The sequence below is a fragment of the Pungitius pungitius genome, chromosome 19 (genome assembly GCF_949316345.1).
Source record: "Pungitius pungitius chromosome 19, fPunPun2.1, whole genome shotgun sequence".
NCBI classification, from domain to species: Eukaryota; Metazoa; Chordata; class Actinopteri; order Perciformes; family Gasterosteidae; genus Pungitius; species Pungitius pungitius.
In genome coordinates, this window is record NC_084918.1 from 7,933,222 (window position 1) to 7,948,670 (window position 15,449).

General features: G+C 44.2%; 1 protein-coding gene across 2 annotated transcripts in view; it reads left to right on the forward strand.

Moving 5' to 3' along the window:
• The window catches only part of sema5a (sema domain, seven thrombospondin repeats (type 1 and type 1-like), transmembrane domain (TM) and short cytoplasmic domain, (semaphorin) 5A), a 95,324-nt gene that overhangs the window by 36,572 nt on the left and 43,303 nt on the right, over positions 1–15,449 (forward strand). For both annotated transcript variants that reach the window (XR_005114534.2, XM_037455904.2), the window contains exons 4-7: positions 267–312; positions 7,842–7,904; positions 10,451–10,549; positions 14,159–14,372. Coding sequence is in view for 1 of the 2 variants with exons in the window: in XM_037455904.2 (XP_037311801.2) it covers positions 267–312; positions 7,842–7,904; positions 10,451–10,549; positions 14,159–14,372 (422 nt within the window). In the remaining variant the exon portion in view is untranslated. The remainder of the gene's footprint in view (positions 1–266; positions 313–7,841; positions 7,905–10,450; positions 10,550–14,158; positions 14,373–15,449) is intronic.

Sequence of the window (15,449 nt, forward strand, 5' to 3'; positions counted from 1 at the left end):
CGGCTGCAGCAATTTAAAGCATATTCCAAACTGTCCCCCATGCTTCCCCCTGAATTTCAGTTTAAGTCTGTATGCTTTATTCTTGGAGGTGGAAATCCCTTGGTATTGGTGACACCATGGGTAGCGGATTGAAATCAAAGGAGCCGAAAGAGAGATAACAATCCCAAAGACTGTGCATAGCTGCGACATGGTGTAGAGAGTATTAACATCCAGCTTTTTCTTTGAAGAAAATGGTTCCATCATCTCACATTTCTCTCTATACACAGAAATCACCTCTTCAGGCTCAATCTGGAGGACCTGACACTGATCCAGGTGAGTGCTAATTCGCTCTCGCTCCGTCTCTCTGCTCCTCACTCAGTCTGACACGCCGAATATTCTGAGTGACAACGTGTTCACCCTGTCTGCTCCCACGCGGTCACGCCTGGCGCCTGCCCGCCTCCTACTAGCGCCGTGCTATAGTTGTAGCGCGCTGCCAGCTGCCACAACTTTAAAGCTGCTACAGTAAAGTGGTTTAGCATTTCACATGTCACAACGACTTCCCGTCCAGGGGAGTGACAGTGGGTCGGGGCGACGGCGCTGTGACCGAAAGAAAGAGGCATGTTATGAAGTTTAGAGGACATGAATACCGTGCTATACTTTTCCTCATTTAGGGCATTGGCATCTTGCAGTTTCTTTCATGCAATTCTTACATTTTGCAATTCTTTACAAAGGGTCTGAAATATGTTGTATGTGTTGTATAAGTTCAGGGCAAAAGCTCTGCTTATGGTGACAAATTTGCACACAAAAATACCAAAATAAAAGTATGCTTAAGGTAGCAATTGTTATTTCCCCCTCTTCTGCCACATTTGTCATTCTACTTTTTAACTTCATTCTCATAAGCCCACACCCCCCCTGTAGTGCCACGCATTGTGTTACCCGCTGAGCTACCATGCAGACAGATTTAGGGGTTCCACTGCTCGACGGGAGCAACCAGTCTGCTTTAATGCTTTGACGACTCATGGTGTTTGCCATTTACACCTTGGGAAACCACGGGAGAGGATGAGGAGAGGAGACAAAGGGCATAGAATGGAACAAAAGGGAGACTTGAGGTGATAGAAATCCGCCTGTAAATGGAAAATGAGAAAAACGGTTCGGAGGAAAAAAGAGGCAAGAATGAATTTCCAAAAGGAGCCGAGGTTCAGGCGACACAAAGGAATCAGGGAGCAGCGAGACAGCACACAGACAGAGGGAAGCAACCCACGATGATTCATGCAGTCTTTTGTGGCCGCTCAATGGGACACAAATGCTTTTTAAACATGCTCTGTGCCATCGGCACACCCAATCATCCCTCCTTCCTTACTCCATCCTGCGCTCGGCTGGCGCTGCAGAATCGCAGAGGAGATTCCACCGACCCAATCAACCCGTCATCTCCAGGACATCTACTCTTAAAGAGAATAGCAACCGGTAATCCCTGCCAAGCCTCTGGCGCCTATTTAACGTGACCTGCGCCCTAGTGTCTGCTTTGCATTTGATTGGACCCTGGCTGCAGAGTCAAGGGGAAGGCCAAGTTCAGGCTCCATCTGAAATCCTTCTCTCTCCTTCCTGCTTTTTCACCCCCACGGCATTAAACAGGAGAGTAATCGCACCCGAGATTCGGTTGCCTCTGTGGCTGGATACAAAAGACTTGCATGAGTTTTTTCCCTTTTTTGCACCTATTGCCCCACTCACATTATATGCTTTGCCTATTGATCAAATAAATTGGCGAGGGACAATGGTGCCGAGCGTCAGAGGGAACAAAGGAAGTTTGAGCGCAGTCGTTAGTAGCCCCGCCGCATTTTCTTTTGGTTGCAAAGAGTTGCATGAGGTGTTTTTTTTCTTCTTTTCTTTCTCACAGAAGGAAATCAAGCTAAAAGCTACACCTACGCTTTTTTCATTGTCATTTCACCCCATCCCCGTGCATCAGCCGCGTCAGATAATGCCCAGTGGCGGCGATTTGTTCCTGCATGGCTGGCAGGGTGCAGAGGGGAGGCTGTGTAGGGTTTGGCAAGGCTTAGACCCGTGTAATACAAACCCCCCTATAACAGCTAAAGAGGTGGATGTCATTACCATATGATCGATGACGTGCACAGCTCATCTTCTATGTGCATCCATGAAAAATTTATGAAATCAACAGTCAAGGACTGATCCCGCCCACTTCTCTTGCCCTTGGCTGCCTTATTGCGTCAAGCATTGTGCAAGGCAGACAATAAACTCTGAGTGCTTGGTCGGCTTACCGTAGTGTTATGGAAGGTTTAGAGTGTGATGACACTTAGCGTGGTAGCTAAACACTGCTGGTCCAACCTGCTCTATTGCACATATTGAGTTCGGACTCACAGATCGATAAGCCTGAGCCCGGCCACCCTAATCTCTTCAGTGAATGCCCTCCTCGCTTGAAAGTAATACAAAGTGAACAAGAACATCAGATGTAGGAGAGAGCGGGGAACTTGGCTGGTAGAGTTGGAGACTTTGGTAAAGTCAGAACTTTTATGCTTTCATTGCCAGATTCTGAGGCCACCCCTCCATTTTTCTTCTTTATGGAATCCTAGAAGTGGGAGAAGTATTTGTCACTTTTGAAAGAACCTGTTTAACACGAAGTTATTTGAGAATCACAAGGAGAAAATCGTCCGCATCACGTGAAGTTGCTAGAATATATGCAAACTGAATGGCAATCAGTTGGAAGTGGGAAGAATCAGACCTTGAAAGATACAAATCGCCTTGACCTTGATGGGAGTTAATATCTGGTACTTAATGTGTATTTTCTGCAACAGCCTGAAGAGGCCTTCCTCTCCCTCTCCACCTCGACCGTTCTCAACAAAAGCTGGAGGATGTTCTTCTCGCTCCCCTTGCTGCAGTTGAAACGGAGGAAAAATACAAGCACTTAAGACCTTTAAAGAAAAAAAGATAGCAATTTAAACAGCATCCAATTTCCTTCCTCCATCTACAGGTGAATCATATGTCATAGGTCCCATCTGATCTGTATTTTCCTTCTTCCCTTGCGTCCGTTATTCAGCTTCCTCCCCTCGTCTGCTGCCAACTTTGTTCCTCCATTGTAATCCCCATTATCCACCTCCCATTGCCTGCTGCAGAGAGGCCACAAACACTGATGAATTGGCCCTTCTGCGTCAGCATTGTGTTACATCTCCCATTGTGCGCGCAGTGCTGATGAATGACCGAACTGGCTTGAGGTACACCTCGGCGCTGTGTTTCTGTCGGCCCATGTATTCCCTAAGTAATGTCCTTTGACGTGGTTGAATATCTTAATGCGGTCCTTCCGTGTTACCTGCTTTTAGTCACACCTTTACACTTTCACGCCCGCTGTTGTGTACCTGGTTTTACAACTGGCTGCACACTTTCACACTGGTCTTGAAAGCCAAAGTGCCTCATTTGCAGGCACAGTAGGAGCTTGTTAAATTCACAAAATCCGCTGCAGCGGTACTAATGTAAGAAGACATTAAATAAGGAAGATGTTAGAATCCAATATTAGCGTGCTGTTTTCCTGCTAAATGAACCAGGGTGCAGGCGCCGAGGCCGAGATTCAACAGACACACCGCGGCACAGCGTCGGTCAATAAGCACTAGGAGGATGAGGGGGATCAGTGGCATTGTTTACTATTCGATACCACACCTAAGGAGGAAAAATAGTGGATATACGCCTCTGTCTCGCAAAAAAAAAAAGTGCGACAGCTCCTCTGTCATGCAACAGTCAATGAATGGTGTTGCGATGTATATTATGCCTCCGTTTGACTTCACCTCGCACGGTGTCGATGTGACGGAGTCACACGTGTCGTGTTTTATGCTTCTTGCAATCTTACTTTAACAGAGACAATTAGAGCTGATAATCAGGGCTTAGGGACCCCGTTACTGGAAGCATTGCTAATTCAATTACCAGAGCCCAGTAACCAGTGCCGTTTACATGCGTCGGGGGTGAAACGCATCCGGGGGGGATTGGAGATACAAATACCGGCACATTCATTGATATCTAGCAAGCAGCAGGGAGTCATTATAAATCACACTTAGGCGTGACATCAAGACCGATGTCATGCGTAAACCTTTCAGCCGCTTGCATCGGCAGACATCAGTGGGAATGGTATGGTGAATAATATTGTGCCAGCACGTCAAAAGGCAATATATGCTATTCATAAGACGGATTAGGCTCTCCCCCGGGCAGGACTCGTCCAGCTCTCAGTCTCTTGTCGCTGTCCCCTCGTGTCGAGGCGTCGTTTCATAGAACTAGACAGCAGTCCTCCGGACCCTCTTAGTGCAAAATGTATTCTGTCTGGAAAACAGTGCTGTTTTACAATTCATCTCCTCACTCCCCTCCTCTGTCTCTCTGACTGTTTCACTCTGCCCACACTGTCTCCGTTGTTTTGTCTTTGTTGTGTGTGATTTTTTTTTTCTTCTCCAGTCTCTGTTTTTCCGTTATTTTCCTTTTTTCTGTTCCGTCTGGGTTCTCTGCCTGCCCACTCGCTCCCTGGTATCCGTCCTGAACGACACCTCGACCACAATGGTCCCTCGGTGTGAGCGCTGAATGTGGCACAATGGTTCGTCTCTCAGGGTTATTGGGTACAGTAGAGAGAGGGCGGACAGACGCAACATAAGATCTTATAATTATTTTTCGTCTTCCCCCGAAGCAACAAATTGCTGCTACCAACCGCGCCAAATGATCTCTGCCTCTCTCTAAATGTATGCCTCTTAATCTCGATCGACTTATCTTAGTTTTGACTGTAAACCATTCGTTATTAAAAAGCCAGTCATCGAGTTATTGCTGAGATATGACAAGACGTTCTCACTCCCAACTGCTGTCTATATTTTTATATTTGATGATTTTAATGTAGTTTCTTTGAGTATTATGAAAGGCACTTGAATGAAATGCATTATTATTGTTATTACAGTGTTTTTATGACCTTTTTGTTCTGTTTTTTACTCTGGCTGTTGCCAGTGGTTCCCAAATCTTTACCTTTTATATACTGAGTGAGCAATTTTATCATGGTTATTAATGAAATGGAAAAAAACTGTAATAAACCATAATTATCCCCTTTAAGTTGTATAGCTCCTCCTTTTCCTCGATATCCGATGGTTGCTTCTCTCCTGAGATCATAACCATGCTCAACTCGCTATTATTCAATTTTTATCATTTTCTTATAGGTGACAAAGGCACAAAAAGGAGTCTTTGTAACGTAGCTTTCTTCGATAAAGCCAATAATTATTTAACGAGAGCAGATTTTAGACACATTTCTGTTCGAGACATATTCGTCATCAGCACAGTGGCTGAACAAAACCATGTTAATGAGATTTTAATGTTTCTTAATGGCACTTGTGATTCTGTTCTTTAGTCTGGACCATTTGGTGCAGGCTGGTGAGATGGAGGGTTCTAGTGGTCAATGATGCCGTCATATTCCCACTTACAGACCTACAGACATCACCCTTTTTTCAGCATTCAAGTCGATTACTTAAAGACGAGATAAAATGAACAATTTTAACCCTTTTATTAAACATTCTCCTGTTATGTTGCGCACCTATTGTCATATATATCAAAGCTGATGAAAAAAATGTATTTCTTTGCATTTCTGTATCACCATAAAAACTTACATAGTCATGAAATCAATCCACGAATCAATATGCAGCTTTCAGCAACAATCCTCTGTAGCCCCGAGTGGCGCCACGTGGGCAGAGACCACTAATCAGAAGATCTGATCTCCTCCTGTCCGCATGTTGACATGGCCTTGGACAAGATGCTGAAACCCAAATAGCTCCTGACGGCTGTGCCATTGGTGTGTAACCAAGCAACGGTTTGGATGAGTAGTTTGTCAGCTTGTCAGCACGCATTGCCATCAGCGTGTGTGACCAGGTGAATGTTGACGCCAATGTGGTTAAAAAGGTTCTATTATAGTAAAGTCCGTTTAAGTGCTGAACCCACTGAGCAGCGGTCCAAAACAAATGCAAACCATTTGAAATGAGGGTTTCACAAGAGAATACGTCACATTACATTAACAGAACTCTAATCTCCTTTCTTCTTGGACTTGAAGATGTAATACTGTTTAATAACTCACTAAAACTGTTTCAGGTGGTGATACATCACATTCTCGCCCCGTAATGATAAAGGCAACCACTTTTCCCGCATCAATGTAATCTCAAGTTGTAATTTCGCATTGTGTTATGATTGATTTTAACCGTGAACGTGAGTGAGTAAGGTCTCAGGCCATTAACAGGTCCATCGGGCCCCCCCCCCCTGAGATCAGTGAAAGCGCTCTTCAGCCCCTTCGCTCAATTCCGATTGGTACGCTTGTGCCTAATATGTGTGGGTCGTGTGTGTGCGCGCGCTGTCTGCGCCCGGGCCCCAGAATAGCCGGCTCTGGCCTGGAATGTGAACCGACAAACGCGTACGCCCACAGAGAAGCTCACCAGCTCACATTAATACTCCATATCTTGTCCCCCCCCCCCCCCCCAGAATAGCACCCACTCCCTCACCCCCGGCTCTCTTTTCTCGCTAAGCTCCCTCCTTTTACTGCCTATGTGTGCGTTTATGTGTCAGTCTGCACACACGGGGGTCGGGTGGCTCCACTCCTCCCAAAGGCCAGTGGGGTGCAGAGCAAAAGCCTCGTCATAAAACACACACAGGAAGCACAGCGCTGGCTCCAAGAGGAAATGAAATAAGTCTTCCTCAGCGCTGAGGGGGGGGGCTCAGCTTTTGTACTTTCCTCCTTTTTTTTCCCCGGCACAGAAGCGTCCTGATTCCAAGGCGAAATCTAATATTCTCTTTCTGTTAACGATATTTACTCTACTCCCAGAGGGAATGAGTGCCTCACTCCCTTTGCCAATAGCCAGGTTATAACTGCTGGAAACTCTCCGTGTGGCCAGAAAGGAAGAAGTCAAATAATTTCACTTTTGCAGACTTTTCCCATAGCTCGACGTTCAGTGTGTTTCACTCCTTCTTTCCTGTCTGTCGGTTGGAGCTGGTGAAAGTGACGGGTAGTTCTGGCGATGGCCAACCACACGAATAGAGAACTTTTATCACTGAGAAAGCCCCCCCCCCCCCCCCCCCTCCCCTGGAGATCATGCTGGAATTAAACGGTAGAAATTGGAGCACGCTGGTGTCTTCACCCCGGGGGGGGAGACGAGTCGAGGTTTTATCTCCTCATCCCTCTCTTTTCCCGTAGTCAAATGATAAAGGCGGCCCCCGCCGCTTCGTCCTCACATGTAAATCACGTCGACATCCTACTCTGGGGGATCCCACGTGTTACGCCTCGAAGACGGTGGTTTTTTTCTTTTTTCTCTCCCTTTCGCATAAATCAAATCGGGCAAGCGGCCCTCTCTGCGCCACCTTGTCACTCCTCTCTCGAGGTATCTGCCGGCTATGCACCTTAATTGGATTCTGTGTATTTAACCTGGTTTACAAACTCGGATGCACTGGAGTTCGGTGTTTTGCGAGTTGTCTATATTTGGGATTGAGAGCACGGTGAAGTCAAATTCATTCCATGTTAGCTGGTACTTTAATCCATACCTCCTACTCAAGACAAAGAATAATCAGCAGCCAGGGGTCGATGCTTCACAAGCGCAGTATTCTCTTCCATTACATTTGTGACTGTCTTTCATGTTTTTTTCTGGCATTTGTATGGCTCCTGCTATCTCAGGCATCATCAGTAGATATTGCATTGACTTTAAAAAAAGGTGGGAATTCTGCAAGTTGAGAGATACACATTGTATTCTTTTGATTTGAGTGGGTTTTAAAGTGGTTTGTGGCGACATTGCACCAAATGTTTCTGATGCTAGCGTCTGCTAGATGGTTTATTTTGAGCCTAATGCTGCTTTTCTATCGCTCCGCAGGAGGCTGAGTGGCATTGCGATGAGTTCACCAAGGGAGCCTGCTTCAGCCGTGGAAAATCTGAGGTGAGTTTGAGTGATGTCTGAGCTTTTAAAATGTCACACTGTTATATTGCTTCACCTGACACACGAGAAAAACAAGTTATATTGTAAAAGAAAGACTCGTCCCCTGTAAAAGTACACTTCAGAATTCGGTCCATGTTTGTGACTTTGCAGCTAATGAAATCTATTAGTTTTGATAAAGACAATTATAGGGGTATTCATGCGTTTCATTATCTTAAGTTTGTTGGTGTGTGAAGGAAAGAAAAACTCTTAAACGTCCTACAATACAACTCAAAAACATTGTTTTGTTTCTCCCACTAGCTAAATGGCTCACAAACATAAAAGCTTTAACGGGTAATGCAAGGGTCTACAAACATGTTAGCATGTTATATTAAATCAGCTCAAGACCACATCAAATAGCTCAATAAAATGTAAAAAATGTCAAGTCAAGATGACACATTTTTGAAAACTGAAAGCAACGTGCAGCTCTTAATACAGCTTTTAAATATAGACGCCCTGGGAATCCCTGCTTTGAATCAAAGACCTCGAAAAACATCTAAATCAACTTGTTGTAAAGTAAAAACCTTTCCAAACCGGCCCCACATCCCTATTTATAGACCTTTAAAAGGGAGTTCCTTTGTTTTTTGTAGTTTAGTTTAGTGCAGATGTGTATGTTTTTGTATGTGGTCAGCTGGCAAACTCCTGTCTACCAAACAGCTGCTTCAGAGCTGCACTTGACTTGTAGGTGAACTGCCCCGGCCCTGATCCCTGTATGTTTGTGCACCGCTGCTGTGTATTTATGCTACTGTGAAAGGTGGTTAGGGGCCCATAATAACCATGCACACGCTGGCCAGCATATATGATAGCTGTGAATTACAGACCCAAGCTACCTCAGTATTTGAAAGTCACTGCTGTCGCCAGGAGTCACCGCTCACTGCTCCCCTCTGAGGATCAGGTCATGTGAACACCAAGAATGGCATTAAAAGACTTTTTTTTCTGCAGTTGACAGGGGGGGGGGCGGCGATGGTTTATTACCTAGCTAAGCGGGCAGCAATATAGCATCGCTTAAGCTGTTCTACAGACACCGTTCCTGTGAGTGAATTTACAAGTAATTGTTGTTTTTTTTCCCCACTAATGCACACGTCCGCTCTTCTCTTGTGTATTTGATTTATTTCACCCGGGAGAAGAGAGGAGAGTTAAATTGACTTGACAGGACTTGATTGCAGCCGCAATTTTGTTTTATAATGCAGGAGGCGAGCATAACAGCCTCCGTGTTACAGTACAGACGTGGAACATTTGTCACAAAGTTTTTGTAAACAAGTCGAGGCTGTTAGGCAAATATTAGATATGCTGTTGTTTACCGCAGAAAGAAACTGCAGGGGAAGAATTTAATCATGCAGACACCCCACGAAGCCACCTCACTCCTGCACCAGGACGCACACACATCTACACAAGCATGCAGTACACAATGGACTGCACAATCAGCACAGATGTATAAGCGTACCTAACACGTTTCTTACTACACACAAACACAGTTTTCAAAAAGCCACAGACATCAATGCGTGCACACGTACTGAGCACCAGGGAAGAAAGGTTTTATGAGTCAACCTTCATCTTGATGGGGGGGGATAAAGGCCCAACCCTTCATATCTCCCGTCATCTCTCCAAAGGGTGCCCTCTACATCCAGAGTAGAAAGCAGGGGGAGGGATGTAGCCTCTGGGAACCTCGAGTGGCTCAGACAGAAGCCAATTTACAGCGTTCTGAATTTCCCCCAAGTTCCCGACTCAGCCTTGGCCTTTTTAAACCCAATAAGTTTATTACATGGGTCCTGCGACAAAAAAAAAAAAAAATCAAATAAACGTCGCTCTCTGTCATGAATACTGACAGCTGTTGTTTTTCATGATGGAAATCCCCAGTAAACCTGCATGGAAGCCCTGTGGCGATCTTGTAAGTTCACGACATTCAGTGGCAATTCATCATTCCGTCAATCATTCGCCACTTTCTGCACCGCTTTATTTGTCGCGTACTTTAATCGCAGCGCTGAGTGGTTTGCTGGAAGCCCGGGCCAAAACCTCAGAGGAGGAGCGAGCCAAGAAAAGAGTGCTGGACGTGCAGCCTATTTAGAGGAAACTTGTTTGAATTGATAAATGTAGAGAGCGCGCCCGACATGCTTTAACTGAGCATATAAGAGGCTGCACTTTCTTTTCACTTTTTTGACCGAATGACAAATCTAAGGCAGTTTTCTAAACTAATCCTGAGCTGCTCCTCTCTCTCTCTCTCATGCCTGCTGCTTTTATTTGTTCTCCGCCTCAATCAGATCGCTCTCCAAAGCCGGTCCCTGTTGCATTAAGAGGTGACGTGCCTAAGCCGTGCGGGCATCAGCCTTGATTTGACTCTGTCGAGCTCGGCCACGTTTTAGAGTAGCGCCCCCCCCCCCCCCCCCCCGCAGTTGCAGGTGTTTTTCTCATTTATTGGCATAAAGTGTCCTTTTGCTTTCACTCCCTAATGCTGCTTGCTCGTCAATGGATAAATTACGACGTTGCTGTGCTGTGCCGGTGTCTTTCCACAGGAGGAGTGCCAGAACTACATCAGGGTGCTGCTGGTGAATGGGAACAGGCTGTTTACCTGTGGAACCAACGCATTCACCCCTATTTGCACCAACCGAACGGTACGTTCACTCTTAACTAGTGTTGAAAAGTTATTTTCTTTTTTAAAAGAAGACCAAAAAATGAATCCAGACAATTAAAGGTGGTATTTCTCTGGACAACACAATCCAAAAGGTTTTTGCCATTATAAAACTATTTGTAATGAAGGGGTTTATTAACCAACAACCGGTAGCTAATGTTAGCCAGACAGATTATCCAGATTTCCCATGTCTACTTGTGCTCCTCTTATACAAACCATCCCTGTTGTTTGTTTAAATTGATGCAGCCTCAATGGTGGCTATTTAGCAAAAGTGCAATGTGGAGGAAAAAGGATTTTAGCATTGATTCAAATGCAGTGGGGAAACTGAATGAAAGTCAGAAAGGAACAAGCAGTCCCGCTAACAAGGCTAACCGAATACCACGGCCGTTCTGACTAATATAACTGTCAGTGACACGTCCCTCGCTTTAAGCAATTAACAGTCCCCCCCGCCATCGGTGTGGGGCAAGATTGAAGGTGACAGCCGCCATGGTTGCTTTTTTCTTTTTTCTATTATAAACCACATATGTTTGTCATTCACACCTAATACCCCAGGAATACATCTGGATAAGGCATTACCCTTCAATAACAACATGATAGTGATATTTCAGCCTGGGCAGGCTTGATCATTTTGCAGAAATAAATTGAAGTCTTCTTGATCAAACTGACAATGTCAGATAGAAAAAGCCAAGGTTGATCAACAAATTTAGTCAAGACGTGATGGTATTGTGAGCTTGAAAGGATTTAATGTAGTGGGACTGTTCTCGCTTCCTCTAGTGCGCTGTCAGGTGTGCAGACTAATTACAAAATGAATCTCATTTAGCTTGGTTATTTAAGACGTCTTGTTTCCTCAAAATTGTTAAACATCATAATCAGAATATTGCTTTAAGCTCATTACTCCCGATAATGCATCCTGGTCTCATCTTTGCGGCTGTGCCCTTCTTCGTGAGTCATTGAGTCATTAACTCTTTATTTTGTTTTATCGAATCGCGCTGTCTTTACTTCTTTAAATATCCAATTATTGCAAAGTCTACGGTTTTCAATCCTCTTTCTCGCTCATGATTCTACAAATTCAAGTATCAAAGCAAGTGCTCACTGTTCAGTAGGGACCACCATCTCAAATGTTGGGCTATTGCTTGTGTTGCAACATTTGTGCGTCAGCTTTGCTTTGGATTTGAGAGGAGGAAGCTGCCGGAGTTTACCGTATAACAACATTATTTTGGATCCAAAAGGTCACAGGCTCATAATTTACTGTTTACCGCTGTGAAAGTACATATAGTTGAAATGTCATGGCATTATTATAGCAGTATTTCATCGGGGGCTGTCGTACTTACCCAACGGATGTTGTTAATGTGAAACGCAGCAACGTGATCATTCTTGGGACAGATTTCCTGTCAGCTGTGATGGATCGACAGGTGAGCAGTAGAATTATTCTGTCAGTTTAATAATAGTTTAAACAAAGTTACAGATTAAACAGCTGTTCCTTCAGCCACACTGATGCCTGGAAACAGCCATTGTTATTCAAAACAAGAAAGAAGTAGTGCATTCCCGTTGTTTTAGCTTCTTATTATTTAACGAGTAGTTTGGGTCACCAGGGAGTAACAGGGTAGGTTTGGCTAATTCATGCCAAATTAATTCAATACAGATAATTTGGGACATTTGTTCACATTCTTGTTAAAAATGAACAATAAGATCAATACTTCTCTCATGTCTAAATGTTTGGTATGAAGCTACATAATTCATAATAATATGGAACACCTTAGCTCAGTTTGGGAACGTCTTCCTACACCAGTAGGAAAAAAATCAATTTATGGATCCCTGACGAGAATATAATTCAAAGAGATTACTTCTCCCAACAAAGGAAACAAGAGAGCAGGAGTGAGTCAATCATGTCTGGATATGTGTTTACTCAGCAGGGATTAAAATCGAGAGAAGTTGAATAAATAAATACATCTAAATAAATAATTGAAAACAATTCAGAATGTCTTAAAGCCTTACTGCATTAAATTCCATTATAAATGTAAAGTTTCCCTTGTCCTCAGCCACCTTGACTCTGTTTTCGTTTACATGAATAAAGATATTTCCGTGATTGATTGGCGCAAAAAAATCCACACAAAGCAGGAAATTCAGGAAGTTTTCCTAAGGTAGGTCCCCTAGACCTTTATATGAGGGATTTCTTCTTCAGTAGCCGCTGAGCAGCACCATGGCAGCCGACTGCCTTCCATGGCAGCCCTTGTCAGCTGTGCGTCGTCTCCGCCTAAAATGTCTCAGAGGGAGTCAAAGTCTCCTCAGTGTTCCTCTCACACAGCTGCAGGGCGCACTACAGAGACGACTTTCACGCCACTTCCTCAAAATGCAAAAGGAAGCCGGGCCGTCTTTCCATTCGTCACTCCGCCTCTCGTTTTTTTTCCAAAATCACCCAATTGACCTTAAAGCATCTATTGCGAGGGACGGTGTGAGCCCAGGTGGCGGGAGTGAACAGATCACCCCCCATCTCCCCGCACAACCCTTGTGCATCTGGCCTCCTGTGTAGAAGGCTCGTCTACAAGGGAGTTAGTCAAAGTGTGAGACCAGAGACCAGAGATTAGGCTGTGAGTGTTTTGAGTGAGCAGGAGTCAGAAAATGTGGAGCCCTGATTGATGGAAACGTAATTGCAAATAGAGTTTTCATGATTATTTGCTGATGTTAAGACCTGAGATTAGGCCAATCTTTGAACTCTCATACATTTTTCCCTCAGAATTTGGATGAACTTGAAGGGAAGCACTAACCACGAGCTAATCCTTGGAACACAGTATTTACTTTTGGACTTTTAACATATAATACCAGCTTGGATTTAAAAAATGTATTACTTCTTTTTGGTAATCAAGGCCGAGTCACTGCACTATGGACTGTGTATATATATAACACTAGGAAGCAGTGCAGTGTGTCGGGCCTAAGCCGAGGTCATCCAGTAAAGTCTTTTTAAAAACCAGGGAGTTGGATTTGGCCTCATATTAAAAGGCAGAATGCCTGGAAAGGAATCTTACATCAAGCCACTTTTGGACACAGAGGCTTCTCAAAGATGTGGTTCAATAATGTTAAAAACAGGCAAACAGCTGTTTGCCCTGTAGAGACGCTGAGAAAACACTGCAGCCGGCCAAGAGTAACTTGCCCCTTTTTAGTTATTCTATTGCTCTTTTGACAGGTTACTTCTTAACAGCTGCTGTGTTTGTGTGTTTCATGCTGTTTATGAATCTAAATGTATTTTCTGATTATATTTTGCTGCACATGAAAGTTTTGCTCATATATATTGTTGTGTGTGTTTTGCAGTAGATGTAAACTAAACATAATGAAGAGTATTTTATTTATATCCATATGCAACATTTGCATATTGGAAGGAACAAACAACATTACCACACCTATCCAGTTTGTATTTAAATATTGCGCTTTGATACTCTTTCCTATATTTTTATGCAGTATTTCTTTTTTTTAAACGTTCTTATTCTTGTTTATTTACTGAAAGGACAAAAAATATATATATACATACCGTTTTCTCTAAGTGTCTAAACCTTTCCCCCCATCCCCTCCCCCTACATCCTATTTTTCCGTGCTGCAGCTGACAAATCTGACAGAGATTCACGATCAGATCAGCGGGATGGCTCGGTGTCCTTACAACCCCCTCCACAATTCCACCGCCCTCATCACCTCCAGCGGGGAGCTTTACGCCGCCACGGCCATGGACTTCTCTGGGCGGGACCCCGCCATCTACCGCAGCCTGGGGGGCCTGCCCCCCCTGCGCACTGCCCAATACAACTCCAAGTGGCTCAACGGTACGGGGTCCAGATGTGAACGAGACGTTCCCGTTCATGTATGTAGACGTAGATAAGCTTGGTCGGGCATCTAGTCTCCAGGTTGGGTGCATTTTTCTCCTCAAAGTGGAAAATAGCAAATATTGGAGAAAAAAAAATATGCTCACTTTAAATTGCTCTGTTTCATTTCATCAGTAAAATTGATTACTGCTAGTTGCTAAGCACGTAGAAAAAAATCTTTATATTTATCTCAATCTTTCTTTCAGGAGCATGAGATTGTGGAATTGTCTGAAATCAATGCATCTTTCCCTAAAAGCACTTCAAGCACAGACCTCCTGAGTGCTGATTGGAGAACATCAGACAGCTTAAGGGGTCCAGCCCACAGAGGAGTGGGTCAATCAGTATCTTGTCAGCAAGTGACTTTTATCTGATTCACATTTAAACTAAATTGAAAAAAATAAATTAAACGCCACCACGTACATTGCTTTACAGCAACCTTCTGGGAAAAGATTTAATAACTAATTTTATGGGGGATTGATTTCTTTCCCCCCTCTGTCTCCCCGTGCACTGCCCTCCAAAGGTGCAGAGAAGAGGAGGGTTGAAACGAGGAGGAGGGGGTGGGGTGGAAGACACTTTCATTTAAGAGTGAATTAAATCACTGTCAGTGGGAATAAAGTATGCGGTTGCGATCCAATAATGTCAAACATAAGAACCAACGCCGTAGCTGTAACGGCGCTGCGGAGGTCCGACAGGTTGAAAGCTGTTACGTTTCACCTGTTATGGGTCCTTTCTCATCCTAACCTTTAGGCTTTGGGAGTGAAAAACTAGTTTTCTTATTTATTGCAACACAACGCCATTAATAACACGGCCTGTAGGTATTAATCCTGATCACCTGCTGTTGTGTGGGCCGAGCAAACCCCGCAAGTCAATCAGCCGGAACACATCCGCTCTCCCACTCACTCCTTCTCCCACCGCTTTAAATATTATTCTTCTTTTGGTGTTTTTTTGTCCTCTCTCTGCACTGCATGTATCTTTTAAAGCTCTCTCCATTTGTTTAAACATTTTTTTTTGTTTTCTCCCACTCAATTTTCCTTCAAC